General features: G+C 30.6%; 1 protein-coding gene across 12 annotated transcripts in view; it reads left to right on the forward strand.

Moving 5' to 3' along the window:
- Nucleotides 1–20,440, forward strand: part of LOC127738203 (kinectin-like) — a 50,584-nt gene that overhangs the window by 20,239 nt on the left and 9,905 nt on the right. For 7 of the 12 annotated variants that reach the window (XM_052249366.1, XM_052249365.1, XM_052249364.1 and 4 more), the window contains 12 exons: nt 83–383; nt 1,107–1,202; nt 4,105–4,197; nt 4,736–4,810; nt 5,100–5,192; nt 5,918–6,010; nt 7,069–7,128; nt 10,177–10,242; nt 15,345–15,428; nt 16,848–16,928; nt 17,339–17,485; nt 19,771–19,806. In XM_052249366.1, the coding sequence (XP_052105326.1) occupies nt 83–383; nt 1,107–1,202; nt 4,105–4,197; nt 4,736–4,810; nt 5,100–5,192; nt 5,918–6,010; nt 7,069–7,128; nt 10,177–10,242; nt 15,345–15,428; nt 16,848–16,928; nt 17,339–17,485; nt 19,771–19,806 (1,225 nt within the window). Of the gene's footprint in view, nt 1–82; nt 384–1,106; nt 1,203–4,104; nt 4,198–4,735; nt 4,811–5,099; nt 5,193–5,917; nt 6,011–7,068; nt 7,129–9,271; nt 10,151–10,176; nt 10,243–15,344; nt 15,429–16,847; nt 16,929–17,338; nt 17,486–19,770; nt 19,807–20,440 lie in introns of those variants that run through there. The other 5 variants (XM_052249368.1, XM_052249367.1, XM_052249370.1 and 2 more) reach the window with 5 other exon arrangements.

Raw genomic sequence — 20,440 nt, forward strand, 5'->3', positions numbered from 1 at the left:
ATTATGCATGATATATTTGTCACTTGGCATTTGGGAGCCATTAATCAACAATCAACCCTTTACACACTGCTTGATTTTACAGATTATCAGAGAAAACAGTTGAGGTAAAGAAATTAACAACAGAAGTTGAAAGTAGAAAGAATGAAATAACTAAGATACAGGAACAGCTAACAGCACAGAAAAATGAAGTGAATAATATGCAAGAACAATTAAAATCTTTGAAAAATGAAAATTCAAATCTCAAAAGTCAATATGACAACCAAACTCAAGAACTGTCTAGTGTCAAGGCAGATATTGGGAAGAAACAGTCTGCAGTGTCATCAGAAACTGAACAGCTGAAAAAACTTCAAGCTGACATTGATGCACAAAAGAAAAAGAATAATGTAAGTATTAGTACACCACCACTCAGAGAATACAGTCTAATGGTACCACAGATATTTAAACCTAGTTTATAATGTGAATGTGACCAAGTGGTCAAATCCGTAAATGAATTAGTAAATGTCTATTGCTGTTGACATCCTTTGCATACTTGTTATAAGTAATAAAGAAAATGCACTATTTTTCTTTGGATAATCAATGAACAGCAAATTGTCAAACTACATATTCTGTTTTTAAAATGAGATTAAAACAGTTGATTTTGTAGATTTTAAATGTTTTGAAGGAAACAGGTTTTTGACATGTTCAGTTTTTTCTCTCACAAATTGTCTTGAAAAATGAGGTTAATTAGCCTATATTCTCTGTGGTAATGGTGTATTTAAGATTATGAAATCAAAACTCATTATTTATTTCTGAGCTGTTAGAATTGAAATATTCAGAAAATATATTCTGTCAAATTCTCTTCTTGTGGATAAAGACCTTTCAGATTTAAATACAAATGGTTTTACATTTTTGTATATATAAGACTTAATAAAAAAATGTTACTAACAAGCATGTAGTGGGTGAGATTTGTAAAATAAATATTATTACACATATGTTCAAACATGAATGTCTATGGACCATGCTGTTTTAGTAGGCTGAATCAAACTTTTAAATTTTTGATGAACATCAATTTTAGTTGTTTTTTCCAATTTTGATTTAATTATTGTCAACTGTTTTGATTAATGTAGGACTTAAGAGAAAAGAATTGGAAAGCAATGGATGCTTTAGATAAAACTGAAAAGTCTTGTTCTGACAAAGTTCAGAAAGCAGTTAAAGAAACAAAGGTAAACAAGAAAAAAAATAAATTTTAAACACTGATATCATTTAATACTTGATTTTAATTCTTTGCTTCATTTCAAAATTATTGCACAAATTTGCATTTAAATTTTATCAGTAGATGTTGTGATTAACTTGTAAATCTTTACTTTAAGGGTAGGGGGTCTGCTTTTTATTATTTTATAAAATACATGTTGTGATCTATTGGTTTTGCTACCTGAGAAGGAGGTATCAGTATTGCAATGTGCATGTGACACTTTTTTTTGCAGTTAAATGTGCTTGCTTTCAAGGCTGTCCCATTAATAAGAATCAGAAATAAAATATTGATGAGGGTACTCAATTTCTTACTGATATAACTTGGGATTTGAATTTTACTTTCCTAAAAAACTTGGGATAGTGATGTTTTTTTGTTTTGTTTTTTTTTTAATCAAATGGATTTGTCTTGTATTTTTATACGCCCGTCAAATTTTTGACGGGACGTATTATGTTATACAAATGTCCGGCGTCCGGCCGTCTGTCTGTCCGTCTGTCTGTCCGGCGTAAACATGTCGCACCGTAACTTGAGAATGACTTATCCAAATTTCATGAAACTTAAGATAGTTGTTTCTTATGATGGTCAAACGATCTGTATACTTTTTGGTGAAGATAAGATTAAAACTTTTTGAGTTACGGGACTTAGTAACTAAAACAGGTGTGTGTTTTTTTTCACATGTCGCGCCGTATCTCAAAAACAATTTATGATTATTGCTTAAAACTTTACACACTTCTTAGTTATATTAATCTTAAGATCTTTATACTTTTTGGTGATGATTCAAAATTTTATTTTTGAGTTATTGAGTATTTTGTTAAAAAAGGGGGAGGGGTTTTTCACATGTTGCGCCGTATCTCAAAAACAGTTTATGATTATTGCTTTAAACTTTACACACTTCTTAGTTATATTAACCTTAAGATCTGTATACTTTTTGGTGATGATTCAAAATTTTATTTTTGAGTTATTGAGTATTTTGTAAAAAAAGGGGGAGGGGTTTTTCACATGTCGCGCCATATCTCAAAAATGATTTATGATTATTGCTTAAAATTTTACACACTTCTTAGTTATATTAATCTAAAGATCTGTATACTTTTTGGTTTTGATTCAAAAATTTTTTTTGAGATATTGAATTTTTTTTTTTTTTAAAAGGGGTGTTTTCACATGTCACGCCGTATCTCAAAAACGATTTATGATTATTGCTTAAAATTTTACACACTTCTTAGTTATATTAATCTAAAGATCTGTATACTTTTTGGTTTTGATTCAAAATTTTATTTTAGAGATATTGAGTTTTTTGTAAAAAAAAAAAGGGGGGTTTTCGCATGTCACGCCGTATGTCAGAAACTATTTATGCTTATTGCATAAAAATTCACACACAAGACGACGGGCGTATCATGCGCTCATGGCGCAGCTGTTTATTTCATATATATTTAACTTTTTCTGAAGGAAAAAGACGGTTGTGTGTCAGCTCATTTCTTGTCTTAAAATGTAACAAATCTGAGACATTTTCAAGAAATTGAAGTCTGATAAGTTAAGCTGCAAGCTGTTCTCAAATAGTCTTTAACAATTTTATGTCTTAGTCCTTCAACATATTGACCATTAGAAGGGGTAGGCATAATGTTTTCTGATTGATGCGTCTATCTATTGGTCCGTCTGCCCTGCATCAGGTTAAAGTTTTGTCTCTAGTAAGATCACCATGACTTGGTGTTATATCATCTTTGAAACTTAGTATCAAAACAATGATTTACATGCCTTTAATCTATGACCTGAAATATAACACCTGGAAAATCGTCTTTATATGATTGCATGTGCTTGTCTGTATATTTGTGTTTATAAAAGTTTTATTGGGTCATATGACCACCAGCTTTCTTCAGATGTCATCTGGATGGTTAATTAGATGCAACTAGTCTAATATACACATGAAATGTTGATACATTGTAACGAGTCCATGCATTGTTAAATGTTTCTTTAGGACTTTGAACATAGAAATGTGATAGTGTCAGCTGTGTGTATTGTCATATGAACACATTTGTTTCTGTAAATCTTTTAATTTATGAATTATTTTAAATTGTTAATTTTACTGTGTTTAAGCTAAATCTTCAACTTCATTTCATTCAATAGAAATTCTGTTTGATTTGGTAAAAATTGAAGAATTTGTAATACTACCTATATTGTCAACTAAGTTATTAAAAAAATATAATTACTACTTTGCCATTTTCATAAGAATCATCAGACATTTGATGTACTCTGAAGGCAGAAATTTTGTTTAGGTTCAATTTCATAGTTAGTATCCACAACATTAAAATCCCCAAAGATGTTAGTTAACCTGCCTTCTCGAACTGAAATTACAAGTATTGTTGGAAATCATGCTACGAAGAATATGTTACGGTAACACGGTGTTATTGTATCTTACCTTGTTTACTTATGACGTTGTCTTTTCCTATAGTCATCGATACAAATTCATACAGTCGAGACATCTTTATTTCTATACATGCAGTTTTAGTATTACCTCTTTACGATAAGTATGATAAGTATGAATTCCTGCTTAACAAGTTTATAGGACAAAAACAATGAAAATTTACCCCCCATGAAATTTTGTGCTTCAACATTATATCAACATTGAAAGGTGGAAAAGAATTGTTGCTTTTTTACTTTGCTTTGAGCAACAGTTTATTTCTAAATTAATTTAGGAAAAATGTACACAATTGAACAGTTTTATTTAAGCTCATTGTAAATTTGAAGTAAGTACATGTATCATGCAAATATTAAAATGGTTAGATATAGAGTTTAATAGAAGATATATATTTCGAAGTGTTTTCAGACAGTTTTTTGATGGTACAAGTTTAATGTGATTTGAACAATCAAATTTTGATTTATAGGAGCAAGAACAGATTATGGTCACAAATACACAAAAGTCAGACCAGGCATTACTTCAGAGGTTGTTTCCTGATGTTAAAGTTAGTGAAAAATTAGTAAGTACATTGTACCTCTTACATGAATACATGAATATAAAAATTTTATGAATGAATAATTTTTTTTGACAAAAAAATGTTATATATCCTATATCAATAAAAGCAAATGATTATGACAGAAAAGTACAACATATGCCCAACAAAATATCATCGAAGTATATGATCTATAATTATTATATTTGGTATGATTTTTGTTGCTGCTTCAAATACTTACAGAAATTTTTAACAACAAGTTAATCATAAGTGACTTTCGATAAAAAAAATGTTTTTACTGTAAATTCAGAAATTATTTCGTGCATTTATTATTGCGATTTTTGAAAAATGAACAAAAATGTGAGATTAATTATTGCAATTTCAGGAAAATCTGTATACAGATATATGTACTAAATATCAGAATGCGAGTTCTTATTATTGCGATCATCACCAAGTGGCATAATTCGCATTAATAAAAACCTCGCAGTAATTTCCGAATTTAAAGTAACTGGAAATTTTTTGAAAACTATTGAGAAGGGAATTCATAGATAGCTTTTATTTTCAGGTTCATAAAGAATGGATGTCCACATTTGAAAAGGAAATCCAGACATATTTAGTCACCTTAAAGTCACAAAAAGGAGTAAGTAAAAAATAGTTGCATATTTTCATTTCTCTTGGATATTTTATAGTCAATGTGACTAAGTATTAAGTAAAAGATCCAGATCTATGCTGAAATGTTTGTGTTGACTTTAAGGGATTTACTGCTGTGCAAGTTGGATGCTTTGTAGATCATATTCACTGTTATTGAATTGGAAATATCATCTTCCTTATACTGAATTGGAAATTACATTTGATCTGCCTTTGATTTTCATCATCACCAAGAGGAGAATTAGAAAAAAAAATCACTTAATTTTAAATATCTTTTTCAGAGTGCCAAATCAGATGATTCCTCAAAATTAATAGAAGACAACAAAAGATTAGAGTCCCAAGTTGAGGAGTTCAAAACAGTTTTACAAACTACAGTATGTATAAAATTGATTAAATCAGTACATGTACACTGTAGTTATATATAACAGTCTGTTGATGATTGATTCTGGAAGTAGGTTTAAAAGCCAAATGTCAATAAAGAAAAAAGTAACAATCAAGGTTACAGCCTTAAATTATCTAACAGATTGATAAGAGATAGTTGATGTTTAAACTCGGAATAAAGCTACTCCAAACAGCCTGTTCACCAGATTATTTTTTCTTTCTTTGAAGGTAGAGCATATTGTTCCCACTTCAAATGATTAACTGATAACAAATTAATTAAGTGTCAATTGGAAAGATATCAAATGTTTGTATCTTGCTGGTGAACTGTATTTGTTTAGTACTAAAGGTATTTTATAATGCTGGTAAAACAATGGAAGAGATATGATAGCAAAACGGTTGTATTCCTCAAATCATTCAAAATATTAGTTGTATTGATAAATGAATATGATGAGATAGTAAGGTGACTTTTGTTCAGAAGCATAATTTTTCAAATTGAAGGAGTAGAGCAAGATACTGTATTACACTTTCTTCTTAAGCTTTAGAAGAAGAAAAACCCATCACATTGAAATATTTCTCATTGTTTATGCTGAATTGCTTCTTTTGAAATGAAAAATAAGCTATACTGGAATATTGTCTCCTGTGGATTTACTGCTGGCTTAGTTTTGTATTTTTGCACCAGCTCATAGACAATCCCCTGATAATCTTGATTTATTTTCAGGAAAATAAATTACAGCAGTTGGAGAATAGTGTTGAAGGTGAAGAAAGAAAGTGGCAACAGAAATTACAAGAATTACAATTAGATCTTGAGCAGGTATTAATTATGATCCTAAAATTATTGTGTTAAAAGATTCAAGAATTGTGTAGATGTAGGTATAAACATATTAAAAATATTCAAATCAATTATGGTTTTATATTGAAAACAGATTTTTTTTTTGGGTCTCTCCTATGCCTTACGTTTGAAGTTCAGACATACAAGTTATCTTTTGATGTCATTGTTGTCATTAGGTCCATTTCAGAAAAAAAGTTTTATTGATTTTTTATAGATATTTGGTATATCAGTGGCATTAGCATCTATGCGTCTCATTTCCATGCAGTTTAAGATCCCTATCTGCATAGTCATAGAAAGTGACCTAAATATTTTATATTGTTTAAATGTTGTTTGCTGATTTGGTGTTCTTATAGAAAATTTGCTTTGTTAATGATAAGCTATGGTTTTATGGCATGCTTATTAATAAGCATCTATGCATTTCAATTTCAAGTTGAATATGAGGTTCTGTCTTTTCAGTGTCTTGCTATCATGACTTGGGAATTTTTACATGAAGATTATTCAAATGGGGGATTTTCTTAAAAGGTGTTTATTGACAAGTACTTACAATAATTCATTGATATCTGGTATGCTCTGACATTAGTATATAACACTCACCCCTCAGTCAGGCTTTTAGTGTTTTATGCTTCCTTACAATGTGTTCTTGTTCAGAATAACTCATGAAAGACCATTGCTATTTGAAGTGTTGTTCCTGGGTAGACGCTGAAAATACATTATTGATTAATATGTATAATTAGTGTTTCATATTATATCCCCCATTCTAGGAGTGGGGGCTATATTGTTATCACTCTGTCTGTTTGTCAATCTGTTCATCTATCTGTCCAACAAATATTTTCTTCACACTATTCTCAGGTACTAATGATCAGAATGACTTTATATTTGTTCAGAAGCTCCACAGTGATGAATTGTAAAGTGTAAGCCGTTATCAGATCTTTCAATTGCCTACTTCATTTTTTCTGACACTTTGAATTACAAGTAAGGGTGTGCTTAGCATGACAAGGCATGCAACTTCTTGATTATTATGTTTCATTGTTGTTTTACAGTCGCGGCAAGACAATTCAACATTAAAAGTTGAATTAGAAAAATCTAAAGGCAGTGCAGAGGTAAGTGTTATATAGAATGCTATGTTATGAATGGTGATGTAGATGACCCAGATTTATATTGTGATAGCAATATGTTTGTACACAAAAGCTGGTTAAGTTTCATATATTAAGAATTAAGTTCATATGAAGTTTAATAGTAGTAAGTCTCCTGAATTTACTATTTAAAACAGATTTTTCAAAGAAGTTCTACACGGAAGTCACATATTACTATTTCTGTGAAAATGAATGCATGAGTTGTTTCATATTGTAAATGCACGTTTATTCACATGCTTATATAAAGCTTAGATTACATTATAATAGTAGTCATTCCACATCACATAAGATAGTAGATAATAATGAATGCCTGTAGCTTCAGCTGACTTCTATTGATTGGTTCAATTCAAACTTAACTTTGCTTACAAGGTAGCTCCTTTCTTGTTTTAGGTCAAGAACGATAATCAATTATTGTTAATATGTTATGCTAAAGTTTTCAAATTTGCATTTAGCATTAAAATATATTAAATTCATCATGTAGGCATTTCAGCAAGAAATACTGATGACTGAACATTTTATTGTGTTTTGTTGGTCAAGGTGAAATATATAATGCAAAAATTAACAACCATTCTGTTATTTAATGCAAAAAAAAAAAAGTTTCCTTAACCCTTTTGTTCATGTTGTTAAATTTTCCAATTTTCGTCATATTTACAAAAACATTTATATAATTTATGTGCCTTGTTGCATCTTAATTCGTGGCCATTCTGCTTAAAAGGCAATTTTTTTTTAAAAGCATACCGTAGAAAGGCTTGTATAGTCCACGGTTTTATTCTCCAAAATTGGACCTTCCAGACGGGGTGCGGACTATAGAGTACAATAAGCAAGAAATAAGAGAAAAATTTCAATTTCGCGGGCGAGGTGGTTTGTTTACGTTCCGCCATCTTTGTTATTTATATGGTAGAGGGCGCTCTTATCATTTTTCAAACTAATAATTTTAACTCATCCATATTAATAAGTTATTTTTATTCAATATCAAATTAATACTGATAAATATAAAAACTAAACCTTTCATTACAAATTACTCGTTTCTTTTCAATGCATTGGTTGAAATAAACTGGTATCTGCTTGATTGAAACGATACAAACATAGTGAAAAAGACAACCGTAAACCAGCTTAGAATTTGTAAACTACAAAACATAATCGGTTATTGTTCGTTCCGTTTTGGTGTTTCATACTGACTAATATGGTTTGTATTAGCTTAAGACCCTTCAAACATTAACGTGATAGATATATTAAAGACTGTTTTACAAAAGGATGGAACTGTTTTACTTTCAAAGTCGTATTATAGTGATATCTGTTATGTACGGATTTCGACTCTCACCGGTTAATTTCTTCATTTACACGTGCTTTTTAAACTTCCTGTTTAAACATACACAAGTTTCTAAATTGTTTTTTAAGTGAATTAAACTTATTTTAACAATCATGAAGCGTTCTAGAATCATTTACAAGCAGTTTCAGCTTCTGTTTGATGATGGAAAACAGGTTTTTCCAAGAAAATACCGCAAACGACCGCACAGGATTTGAAATTACCGGAGTTTCATTAGACCTTTTCTAACAGTTACAAAAAGTTTTTTTACCTAAAATTTCGCGGGGAGAAGGGGGTGCGGACTATGTACCAGTGCGAACTATACAAGCCTTTCTACGGTATATATTTATTCTATAATCTTACTCTAAAAAAAATCCTAATATATTGAACAACACATAATTCTATTTAAGGAGAATATGCAGTAATTTAAAAATAAATAATTCCAAGTTTATTGTGATAATAATGCATGATCATTGTTCTCGATGCAGTATATTGGCTTTTGTACTTGGATATATTGACTAATGTACTCGATATGGTATATTGACTATTGAAATTGATGCATACTAGTATATTGGCTATTGAATCCATTGCGATAAATTGGCTCTTGCACTCAATGTGACCTATAGGCTTATTGTACTCAATATAGTCTACTTGCTGTTATTACGAACAGGGAAACTCTTTAACAGCAAACAAGATGCAAAATTTTGATAATTTTTTCCAAGGGTGCAAAAGTTGCATTTTTGGTTTCTCAAATGCTGTATAGAGCTGTAGCATGCATTTATAATCACACTTAATATTTTGCAGTGAATCATACCAAGATCCATCACCATCTTCACTCACCATCACTAGTCTCACCATCATTCACCATCCAGACATTGTAGCATAGCTTTATTTGTTGTCATTCATATGAACTGTTTTCAATTTAGTGCTGGAAGTTTATTGTATAATTAATTATTTTTTTTGGTATTCTTAAATTCTATGGTTGATATAGTTTTGTTTTTGTTTTTTGGTTTATTTATATGGGGTGTGTCTGTATGTGTGTATGAGAGGTAAACATGGGCATTTGAAATTAGAGGTTATATATACTTTTATGATGAATTATGAGTAAATAGAATATTAAAGCTTTTGTGTCTAGTAAGCAGCTGAAAGCTGTAAAAAGTGTCAGGTGAACCTCTTTATCCATCTCTTTTAGAAAATTATAGTTGGATTTTATTTATATTATTTGGGTAGGACGCTTTTTTTGAAATTACGGGGTTAAGGGTTCTTTATAAGAATGCTTAGGAAAATAATTGAAATGGGAAGACTGGAAGGCACTGTATTTTCACACTAATCAACATTAAAAGTTGATTTTAAAGTACAGTGTCTATATATGAACATGAGTTATTTTACATGTATTTTGATACCAAATTGTTTGGAGACTTCAGTATGTGATTGTGTTTAGTTACTGTAGAAAAGGAGCTTAAAAGTACTGCATACATTTTTTTAAAGCATCTGAATATGGTAAATCATGCAATAAGAAAAGACCAATTTATCATTATACTTTTTGCTTTATTGAACATTTCATTCAAAACTAAAAATAATACTAATGTTATGTTGTTTTCATTGTTTTTATCATTTTAATGCTAATATAAAGCATGAAGTCAGTACCAATATTTGAGCTGTATTGATATTAACAGATAATAATAGTTTGTGTGGTTCATTCCTTCTAGGCCTTAGGTGAATTGGACTTTGCTTATCGATGTTTAGAGAAAAGTATAACAAAAATTACAGATGAGGTAAAATGATATGGAACTACTTGGAAAATTAACCACACAATCCTGCTTCATTTTCTTTAATTTTATGGCTGTGGTTTCTTGATATAAGTTTGATGCATGATGTATGGGTAGATAGAATTGTAATATTAACTGACTTATCATCACATTTGTATATTTATATTTGACACTTGCAAAAAGTTTTACAATTAAATTGTTAGGTATTACATAAAACATACATTTAGTTAGCATACAGTATTATAACAGATATATATATATATACAAGTCTGAATTGAAAACAACGTTCAAACCTGTGATTGTGTTGGATAAAAACTGCAATATATATATAAATGAATAATTTTTTGTTTATGGTCATACAAAATAAGGATAATTTGTTTTTTTAGTTAGAGAATGAATATTGGGCGTATTAAGTAGATTGTTTGGAAAACTAACTTTGGTGATCAATGTTTTACGTCAAAGAAATTGTGCACTTGAAGTCTTAAAGTCTTATTTCACATTTCCTTTAATCAACATAAAGAAAAATAATGAAATATATCCATAAGTCTAGAAAATTTGTATCAAATGCTAGCGATATAGTCATTAGGGCCCACCAAATATTTGTTGGAAGACCAATAGTAACCAGCTTGTAGATCTGCCACAAATCGTTACTACTCTCTTAACTTTCAAACCCCTTTAAATTGGGTTATGAAACTGTGCATGATTTATCAACACTAATAAAAGGTATGTAGGGTTTAGGGAAGAAAACCTTACATTGAAAGTCATTGTCAAAATCTTAGTTCAACTACATATGTACAAAAATTGTTTCAACTCAACTTTAAAACACACTTGCAGTTTTGCAATGAGTTACTGATGCATCAGCAAAATTTCTGCCTTCCATGGGGATATACTATGTTTCAACAGAATAACCCTGATTATTTCTAATTTGCATCACAATTTACTTGCTTACCGTACTAGAGCGGGGCCCTCTTTGATGGCTCCTCACTACCCTTTAGTTTAAAATAAGTACCAGGTTTGAATTTTAAGAAATAATATGTAAGTTATAATACAGTTAATGAATGGATCATATGCATTTTCTCTAAAATGCAATCCTAAACTAAAAACTTGTGGATATAACATACCACTACTTTTAATCTGTATGGGGAATCTACTTTATTCTTTTGCTTTTGATAATTAGATCCTAGACTTTGTTAAATTACATTAAATGCATTTTTCGGGATTGAAATTCATCAATTTTTCTTTGAACCAAAAGTTTTGGAGAGGGGTGAGGGAAGAAGAATAAATGAGCTAGCAGATAAAAATGGGCATGGAAAAAGCCAAATTTGTATAAGGTCAACCTTACAAAATTGATATGTTTCTGTATGGTCTGTTTTTATACCATTTTAAGTTATTTTATTTTTTGTTCAAGTATAAATGTTCATCAAATAGTGTGTAGGGCCTAGGTGGCCGAGTTGCCTTAAGTAGTTGAACTACTATATCACTAGCCTGTCAACACTGAGGTTGTGAGTTCGAATCCCACACATGGCAGGTGTGCTCGACTCAAATCTTAATTGATAAGGATTGTCAATTTTCCTACTGAAGTTCCTGGCACTCAGGCTTCCTCCACCAATAAAAACTGACCACCACAAAATAGCGCAATAGTGCTGAAAGTGGCATTAAAACACCAAACAATCAATCAATCAATCATTAAATAGTGCAAAATCAGCAATTTCATCTTTTTGTAAACATTTAATTCATAACTGCATTTTTTTTCACTGTAACATTGCCAATAAAAAAAACTTTTAAAGTTTAGAAGATATTAAATGTAATATATGGGTATAATGATGCTGAAATATTGTGAATGAAGTAGTTTAATTTATATAATTTGTTATTTAATTTAGTGGATATTTAAGTGAATTATGTAGTCTCTAAGACAAAAGAAAGGTGGGATTCATGTCAATTTTTCATGGTTTCATGTTTTAATAAACTGTTATCTTGATTATTTTGTGTTAATTATTGTTTCTATTAGACTTCAGTTAAAGGTTATACCTTCTTGATATTTGGTAGGTAGTTGTGTTTGCATTGGCACATCTATTCTCCCTGGAGATTATTTGGCTATGACCCCTCAGTCATAGTTGTTGACTTTGAAACTTTTCTATAGTTTACATGTTTAATAATGCAATCAGAATTTAAGATTTGAGTTCAAGTTGATGTGATATTAGTCCTGACACATTTTTGTGAAATAAAACATAGCTAAATTTTCTGAATTATCTTTTAGCAGAATGAGTTTTGGGGATCTTCCATAGCAAAACACAGACTTGGCCATTTTTACATGCAGGAGATTTAATCAATACAAGATTTTCTAAATTGCTGTGCATTTCAACATGTTCAAGAGTTCGATAATTCTTTTTTTAGAATATCAGATCTTCATAAGCAGGGCAGGAGTGAAAGGGAGAAGGGCATTTGTTTTTTAACCAATAACACAATTTTATTAAATTGTACAATAATATGCCAGAGTGGATCTTTCATATTAAAAGGACAATATATAATTAACACACTAATTCAACATGCATGATGATGTGCACAGCAGGCTTCTGTATCATCTGTCATTTCATCTGAGATTAACCCTTCATAGCATAGGACATGATATATAATAATTCAGTAGTAAAACTCTTTGAATGGACTAATGTGATAGGATGAGCATGACAGTAACACTTCAGCAAGACAGCTTGCTTTTGTTTAAGCAGTATTATAATTGACGCTTTCTATCATGCTGCACATGTCATTATTCCAAGTAGTGTTATTACAGAAGATTATATTCAATAAATATATTTTGATTTTTAAAAAAATAATGAATATGTTTAGTTCAAACTGCATACTTTTAATTTCTATTTCTGATACATACATTTTTTGACATAGAAGATCATGCAATATTCATTAAGAACACACAAAAAATATGGCATTTTCAAAATTGAAGCCACAGCAATTTCCTTTTTTGTTCTTTGGATTTTAGGGAGACAAAAGTATATAAGCAAGAGAAATATAGATTCTTACATTGGTACCAGTGGATTATCGGATTCATCCAATCGAAATAGGTAAATTATCAAAATTTAAAGTCTGAGCCTCGGCGAGGACTTTGAAATTGATAATTTTACTATCGAGACTGGATAATCCAAGAGTAACTATGTAAGAATCTGTTTCTCTAATGGTTAACAAAAATCCCCTTCAAATGCCTTCCACATTCCACAAAGTTGTCAATTTTATTAACACCTGTTAGCATACTGTAAACAGGGAAATTTTCGCGGCAGTTTTATTTTCGCTATTTTCGCAGTAAGAATTGAAACGCGAAAATAAAACGACCGCGAAAATTTCAAGGAAACTCTATTCATAAGATGAAAAACATACATGTATGTAAAAGAATAGGATATGTAGAGGACCACTGTATAACACGGAATTTACAAGTTAATCTCATCAACATGGAAGACATCTCAAACAAGCGGACATTGCAAATATTGTTATGTAAACAACACTCGTTACAAATATGTAAATGACACCAGTCAATCAGTTTTAAAAGTATCACCTCGTTGAATCTGCTACACAGATTAATCAGATCAAAAGATCGATTAATTAGCATTAATCCTGACAGCATTTTATTTTTATTCACTCTTAATTAGGCCTTCTTTACTGTGTATTGTGTATGTGTTTTTACAAGCAAACATGACACAACTTTCAATCTCCTTCAACATTAATGAACCGAAAACATTTCTGATTGATTGTATCACTTGATTTACTATACATGTAAAGCTGTTCACTTTCTATATCCTTTATGAAAATATTTTATAGGCCACAGGGAAATCGCGAATTTAGATTGTGTTCATAAAACACGAAATAAAGATGGCGCGAAAATTTCCTGGTTTACAGTATTTGAGCCGATAAAGGTTATGACCCTTAAAGTCATCCAATCATCTTCTGAGATCATCGGCATTAAATATTTTTATACAATATGTCCGGAAGGGTTAAATTGACACAGAATTAGAGAACTTGTATTCAGCATTTTTCTCGCAGTTATTCTTGATAGAAGAAATGGCAGAAAATAGATTTGCATTTAGCTAAGTTGCAATAGGAAATATTAATTTTACCTTTTGGAACAGATGATAATTTATCTCAAGCACAAATGTCTTCGATGAAAGATTCACATGAAAGTAAAATTAATTCATTTTCTGAAGTTGATGTGAGCAAATCCAAAGAACTTACAAAATGAAATGGTTGTTGTGGCATTAATTTACGGAACATTGATCATAGGAACTGGTAGTCTCTAAAGACATTCACATAAATTGATATTGAAAACTCCTGAACAAAGCATTCATTTCATGGACTGATTTTAGAAAATTCACATTGATTATTTTTATGGCATTTTACAGAGGACAAATAAAAAAAACTTTCAGTGTTGTGTGATCTGTTTCATACCCTCATTCTATATTATGGATTCATATTATGGATGAATTATTCCATAATATTACAAGGGGATTTAAAATCCACATTGGCTGTCATCTTGGACATAGATTCACAAAGGATCCTATTTGAATATAATTATTATGGAAACCAAATCAGTTTTAAATTAATTCCTGTCTTTTATGGATAAAGTTTCTTAAAAAAAAAAAAAATCATGAATTAAATGGAAGTGAGATTCTATGGATAACATACTTTTGTTATTTAGTTAAGGATAAATTTAAATATACCACAATTTTACATAGGATCCTATGTGGTAAAGGCAACTCGTAGGTAGAGCATTTATTGTATGAACAGGGGATTTACTGAATTGTGATATTATAATTTATTTGTGAGAACATAACTGTTGATCTAGTAAATACCCCTTCCTCTATATCAGTGGCATTTCCAGAATTTGCTGATCAGAATTAAAGAATTATAATTAATAGGTCGAGATTGCTCCAACATCTGATGGCCTTTTGGGACTTGCTTGGACTGTGGGGCCATCAGTCTAAAAATATAGCAGTCTGATGTCTAAGCAATCTAGGCCTATCATTAATTTACTTTGAAAGTGTAAATTCAAAGTTTTTGTTGGTAAAACAGAAAAAAATCAAATACTGTATTTACAAGTGGTATTTCAGATGACAGAAAAGGTCACAGGTTTAAAAGATAGACTTAAAGATTCAGAAGACAGATGTTTACAGTTTCAAAATAAGGCAAAGGAGGTGTGGATATGTGTATTAGATTTTGAAATGACTGAAGACAATTTCTTAGCATGTGGCACAAAAATTACTGATGTATAATTCTCAGATAAATCAAAAACTTCCATATTCTGTGTAATGTTTTGCGAGGCTTAGATTAACAAGCTGCCTTTGACCTAGGTACATAGTATGATGAAAAAAAAATGGTCTGGTTTTAGAAGAGAACATTTTCATGTAGTTCATAGATAAGTGTACATTTAGGCCCCCAAAAAGACACACTGTCTTATATTTGGTCTGATTTTTAGATACTTTATTTTCTGTATATGGATCGTGTTTTGACAGTGTATCATTTAATCATTGTATCATAAGTGTGAATTAATTCTGAATTTTATAAGATATTTTCAGAGAATTTAGGTAAAATATTAAAGCAGAGGGAATTTTTTATATGAGATATTTTTCACTTTTCTTGGTTACTTTATTTATGATATATATATATATATACCTTATTTTTATTTGCAAAATCCTGTCCATTTTTGGTGGTTGGCTTTAAAACCATTTCTTTTTGAGGATACAAAGATTTAAGTTACGTTTCCATTAAGCATGTTTATCATTGAGATAATTTTGTCAGAGAATAGAATATGTTACCTACAGTGCAATACAAAGTATATAGCTAATGCTTGATTATTATTGTATAGAAATTAAACAACCTGAGTTGATATCAAGCAATATCCAATTCTCACATGTTGGTAAGAATTCACTTTCTGTTATTAATTTGGTTGTTGCGCTTCATCAACTGAGACAGAGACTAATATGAAACAGCAATTAAGAAAATTTTTACATTTGCCAGTTATGAATCCCTTTGTGCTTTTGTGCTGTTGCATTAATGCACTCATGCACCTTTCATTATTTCTGTGTCTGTTATTGATCGAGTAGATGACAGTAGAAACCTCTAGGTAAATAAACCTTTGCCACAAAAAAAGTACTACCTCATAACTATAAAAACATTAAATGAAAATGAAGCATTTCAGGATAGGCAAACCTAATAAATGCATTTCATTTGTAGAATTACTTATTTATATTACACTCCTTTTCAATACCATACATAAAATATATTTTAATGCTTGAAATAGTTAAAAGGCTAGTTTTTTTCTAATTTATTCAATCACAAGATTTAATTATGCCATAACTGTACACATAAAGAAATTCATATTTATCAATAAAGAAAATTGACAATACAAACAGTGGAATCAATATACTACCAAAACTTGACTATTTTCAATATAAAGATAAAGAGATGTATTCTGGCATACTTTCTATGAAGATAGAGATGATAAACTATAATTTAACCATAGAAAGAAACATAACAAATTGTTAAAGCAATACTGTACTACATCTATTTCCCTTCAATTATTGATGATTTATTTGTGTTTTGATTGTTTACAGGCTGAAGTGAGAATCTCATCATTAGAAGAAGAACTTAATGAAAAGAATAATATTACACAAAATTTAGATGATTTACTGAAGGTAAATTTGTTGGTGATTTCTGTCTTTTTAGAATTTAATAATAAAGCTTTCTGCTATCAATATTTTTTACTTTCTGTGAATAAGTGTATACTGTCGATGACAAAAGAGGATTCACTTGTAATGTATTCGATTTAAGAATGTAGCATGGTTTTTATTTCAGTGATATTTGAAAAATATGATTTCCTTTGTTGATTTGTATATAGTATACTGAAACTAATAGCATACACAATAGTTGCTCATGAAAACATTATGGATTCAAGCTGAAAATGAGAATAAATACAAATTTATCAACTCTATAGAACATATTCAGCTAAAATATCTAACTTGTATTTAGATCTCATGTTTGAACTTCTGGTAAAATGGCAAGATTTTAGGTGTTAAAAATAGTCATTCTTTTATTTTTTATTTAGAAAATAGAAGAACTAAAGAAGAGTAATAAAGATTTGGCCTCTACAAATGTACGGTTAAATGGTATCATAAAAACTGGTCAAGATTCTTTATCCAAAGAAACAGAATTAGTCAATGAGCTACGCAAACAGATAGAAGAGAGAAACAAGGTAAATATGTATATTAGAAAAAGAGAAAGCAAATATAAGAAGATATTAATACCTAGATATTGGCAAATATGTATGAAGGTATATAATGTAGTGTAGTGGACAGAACATTTGTCTGTACATGCAAGCACATGGTAGCCAAAAGGAGGCAAAATGGATATAAAATTTGAAATCAATTTTTGTCTCTCTCTATTTATATGTATGTGTATGAAAGTTTAGTAGAAAAAAAGTAAGAAGAGTTCATAATTTTTTTGTTTAAAGTATGAAAGATATATACATATTAATAGTGCTATTTTTCAATGATTGAAGTGAGTTTTTGTCGAGCCTGCGACTTTTGTCGCAGAAAGCTCGACATAGGGATAGTGATCCGGCGGCGGCGGCGTTAGCTAACTTCTTAAAAGCTTTATATTTTAGAAGGTGGAAGGTCTGGATGCTTCATACTTTGTATATGGATGCCTCATGTTACGAAGTTTCCGTCAGTCACATGTCCAATGTCCTTGACCTCATTTTCATGGTTCAGTGACTACTTGAAAAAAAAGTTAAGATTTTTTGTAATGTTAGATTCTCTCTTATTATAAGTAATAGGATAACTATATTTGGTATGTGCGTACCTTGCAAGGTCCTCATGCCCGTCAGACAGTTTTCACTTGACCTCGACCTCATTTCATGGATCAGTGAACAAGGTTAAGTTTTGGTGGTCAAGTCCATATCTCAGATACTATAAGCAATAGGTCTAGTATATTCGGTGTATGGAAGGACTGTAAGGTGTACATGTCCAACTGGCAGGTGTCATCTGACCTTGACCTCATTTTCATGGTTCAGTGGTTATAGTTAAGTTTTTGTGTTTTAGTCTGTTTTTCTTATACAGTATGCCATAGGTCTACTATATTTGTTGTATGGAATGATTGTAAGGTGTACATGTCTAGCGGGCAGGTGTCCTCTGACCTTGACCTCATTTTCATGGTTCAGTGGTCAAAGTTAAGTTTTTGAGTTTTGGTCTATTTTTCTAATACTATATGCAATAGTTCAACTATATTTGGTATGTGTGTACCTTGCAAGGTCCTCATGCCCGTCAGACAGTTTTCACTTGACCTCGACCTCATTTCATGGATCAGTGAACAAGGTTAAGTTTTGGTGGTCAAGTCCATATCTCAGATACTATAAGCAATAGGTCTAGTATATTCGGTGTATGGAAGGACTGTAAGGTGTACATGTCCAACTGGCAGGTGTCATCTGACCTTGACCTCATTTTCATGGTTCAGTGGTTATAGTTAAGTTTTTGTGTTTTGGTCTGTTTTTCTTATACTGTATGCCATAGGTCTACTATATTTGGTGTATGGAATGATTGTAAGGTGTACATGTCTAGCTGGTAGGTGTCTTCTGACCTTGACCTCATTTTTATGGTTCAGTGGTCAAAGTTAAGTTTTTGAGTTTTGGTCTTTTTTTCTAATACTATATGCAATAGGTCATCTATATTTGGTGTATGGAAATATTTTATGATGTACCTGTCAGTCTTGCAGGTTTTATTTGACCTTGACCTCATTTTCACGGTTCATTGCTCAGTGTTAAGTTTTTGTGTTTTGGTCTGTTTTTCTAATACAATAAGCAATAGGTCAACTATATTTGTTGTATGGAAGGATTGCAAGCTGTAGTACATGACTGCCTGGCATTGTTCATCTGACCTTGACCTCATTTTAGTGGTTCATTGGTCAATGTTTAGTTTTCTTGGTTAAGTCTGTATCTTAGAAACTATAAACAATAGGTCAACTATATTTAGTGTATTGAATGATTGTAAGGTGTACATGTATTTCTTGTTTGGTTTATATGACCTTGACCTCATTTTCTTGGATCATGTTAAGTGTATGTGATAGTTGTAGTAAAACTTTATATTTAGGACTATCAACATAATATCAATGATTAGTAAAGAAGGCGAGACATTTCAGCGTGTGCACTCTTGTTTTGGACAACATCATTTATTTGGAGGTTATAAAGTCCTTCCTGAATGCTCTGAGAAATCACAGAAAAAGTTCCAGTTTATTGTTGAACAAATTGAACAGACATGATTTAGCAATATCATTAGATAAGGAGTAAATGTAATGTATTTCAATACATGCTAATGAAAATCTTGATTTTTATAAAGTAAAATATTTGTCTTCAGTCTCCCCTAACACATCTGGCTCCAGAAATTTCAATTTCAAACAGTAATAATCAATGATTGAAATACAATAAGAGTTATTAGTTAATTTTGGTGTAAGAATATTTCGTTACTAGTCTTTTTTGTATTTCAGTCATCTGGAGCAACACCTAGTCAAGAAAATGAAGATGTAAGTTGTACTTCATGTTTAATTTATTTCTTAGTGAAGCAGGGGAAAAATGCTTATTTATTCTTCCACATGATGGACATATATGAAATTTCATATCTATTTTTTAAGGAACTACTAATAAGAGCTTCCTGAAATTTGTGTTTAGGCTTCATTTGAACATGCTATACCGCATGATGCAAGTTCATATCCATTGGTCTTCAACTTCCTGTTAAATGAATACATAAAGCTGTGTTGTCAGTATGAGCAATAGCTCACAGTTCTACTTGTTAGGATTAATATCATGTGGTTAAAAGTTTATATGACATGTAACATTTATCTTATTTATGGTCGGCATGAAAATGTTACTGTAGTATGCTTATCATCAAAAACTTTTTCCTAGACGATAACAAAAACTAAGTGAAAACACCTAACAAACAAAAAGTCTTCTTGGAAATTTATTGATTTGATTGTATATTTACTCATTGACAGGATTCAGTCAGATGATGGTAGTTTAGCATATTTACTTCTTATATAGTGAATGAAAATCTACACAAAATTATGTATATCTCTTTGTATGACAGACTTTTTAGCTCACCTGGCCCTAAGGGCCAAGTGAGCTTTTCTCATCACTTGGCATCCATCGTCTGGCGTCGGC

The sequence above is a fragment of the Mytilus californianus genome, unplaced genomic scaffold, assembly GCF_021869535.1.
Source record: "Mytilus californianus isolate M0D057914Y unplaced genomic scaffold, xbMytCali1.0.p SCAF_4, whole genome shotgun sequence".
NCBI classification, from domain to species: Eukaryota; Metazoa; Mollusca; class Bivalvia; order Mytilida; family Mytilidae; genus Mytilus; species Mytilus californianus.